This window comes from Anarrhichthys ocellatus, unplaced genomic scaffold, assembly GCF_004355925.1.
Source record: "Anarrhichthys ocellatus isolate YVR2014 unplaced genomic scaffold, GSC_Weel_1.0 scaffold8, whole genome shotgun sequence".
Lineage (NCBI taxonomy): Eukaryota > Metazoa > Chordata > Actinopteri > Perciformes > Anarhichadidae > Anarrhichthys > Anarrhichthys ocellatus.
The window spans coordinates 10,761,917-10,763,905 of record NW_022280038.1 but is presented as its reverse complement, the minus strand read 5'-3'; the positions used below and the strand labels follow the sequence as shown (position 1 = coordinate 10,763,905).

The following is a 1,989-nucleotide window of genomic DNA, read 5'->3' as shown; positions in this document are numbered from 1 at the left end:
GATCTACTTCATTCATCTGCTTCCTCTATTCCTCAGATATGAGCAGCACTAACTGTTGAGGGCTTTGAATTAAAGATGCATTAAATGTGGCGACTTGTGTTTGTTTTTCACCACATCGGAAGAAGTATTCAGATCCTTTGACTTCAGTATAAGTACTAATACAACACTGTGAAAATATTCCTGCATAAAATCCGACTGAAAGCACCAGTATGGAGATAAGCTCCTCTCATCTGAGCCGTGATGCTGTATCCCTGTGAGTGTTTACTTGAAGCAGTTCTCCTCGTAGATGCTGTTCCAGACCTGCCAGGCCTCTGGTCCTCTGTAGCCCGTGAAGCGCTCCGGGTTCAGCAGCAGGTCGACATGCTGCGAGTCCGGAGACGCCTCGTCTGGGAACAGAAGGCTTCAGTCAGCTGTTAGTCTCCAACAATAAACCACCTGTGTTTGATCAGCCAGGTGTGATCTCAGCTAGAGAGAAGTGAAGCAGGAGGACTGACCTGTGTAGCGTTAATAATAATAATAATAATAATAATAATAACAACAACCCACCAAGAAATGCATCTGTGTTTCACACATTACCATAAAATATACATTCTTTGGTTTAAATCATGTCCCTTAAAATACTCCTTACATTACATTATAACACATTATATTATAACACATTATATTATAACACATTATATTATAACACATTATATTAGCAAAACATTTTCCTTTTTAATCTTTCAGTTGTTTTTCTAAAAGTTATAAATTCTTAACATTATAAGCTCAATTTTCTCTTCACATACCTTAAACACTTAATATAATAAAAAATACAATATGAATACATTTATAAAATAATCACTTATATTTCCCCATGTTCTGTAAAAATACATTATACATTCCTTTGATTATGTTCCCTCATGATTTGATATACTTTTCATCAGTTTCCCTAAAAATGATAATTTATATAATCTTCTCAAAACATTTTTACTCAGTTATGTTTTCCCTCTTATGTATTCTTGCCAGTTATATTTCTAAAAATGTGTATTTGATCTTCATGTTCCCTTAAAACATTATATATTATTTAAATTATGTTCCCTTATCGTATATTATACTTTTCATAATGTTCCTTAAACATGTTTCTCACACTATGTTTCCAAAACACTTTTATTTATTGTAATTGTAACACCTAAAAAGTATGAACTGTTACCTTCATAATCCCAACAAAAGTATCTATTCTCCATTTATATTTGAAGTCTTCCGGTTGTTTTCATTTAAATATGGTGCAGTTCAACCATCATGTTCCCTAAATCATTTTTATTTTTAACTTCAACTTAAATGTATTCTGATCACAGACCTAAAAGAAAGATGGAGGATTACTTCTGTGAAAACATGAACCTGAAGGAGGACGTGTCGATCAGCAGCTCTCTGCTTTTCATTTGTTGCTAACGATACTTTAATATTTGGGATCAAACACACAACAGCTTGTTTGATTTCCTTCATTCTGATGGATTATAAAAAGTACCGTCGACCACGCAGAAGCGCTCCGCCTCGTCGTCGTGTTTGCTCCAGTTGAGCAGAGCCTCTCTAGTCTCCTCACTGCAATGAAAACAGAGAAGTCTGTTAGTTCAACCTCACTGTGAGCGTCCTGAGGTCAGAGGTCACGCAGGAGATCACAACTGTTCAGGTTGTGACAACGTTGTTTTGTAATCAAAGTTTTACGAGCAAAATGCACTGAAAGCTTCTTTGAGGAACTTTCATTTAGTGTTGGTTCTGTTGGTCCCTGTGGACTAAAGTGGTAGTGTCTCTGAGCAGGAGGAGGAGGAGGAGGAGGAAGAGGAAGAGGAGGAGGAGATGCTGCTGCTGCTGCTGGGAGCTGAGCTCACCTCCTCCCTCCGGAGCTCCGACTGCAGGTCCAAGGCTGCAGGTGAACCCGGATCTGGGTCTGTCCACAGTGGTCCGATCTCTGCTGGAGGATCTGGGTCTATCCACGGTGGACCGGTCTCTGCT

General features: G+C 38.4%; 1 protein-coding gene across 1 annotated transcript in view; it reads right to left on the bottom strand.

Moving 5' to 3' along the window:
- Nucleotides 1-1,989, bottom strand: part of ero1a (endoplasmic reticulum oxidoreductase 1 alpha) — an 8,702-nt gene that overhangs the window by 3,501 nt on the left and 3,212 nt on the right. Inside the window, exons 6-7 of the mRNA XM_031848641.1 lie at nt 1,505-1,578; nt 266-386 (exon numbers count right to left, since the gene is read on the bottom strand). Of these exons, the coding sequence (XP_031704501.1) occupies nt 266-386; nt 1,505-1,578 (195 nt within the window). The remainder of the gene's footprint in view (nt 1-265; nt 387-1,504; nt 1,579-1,989) is intronic.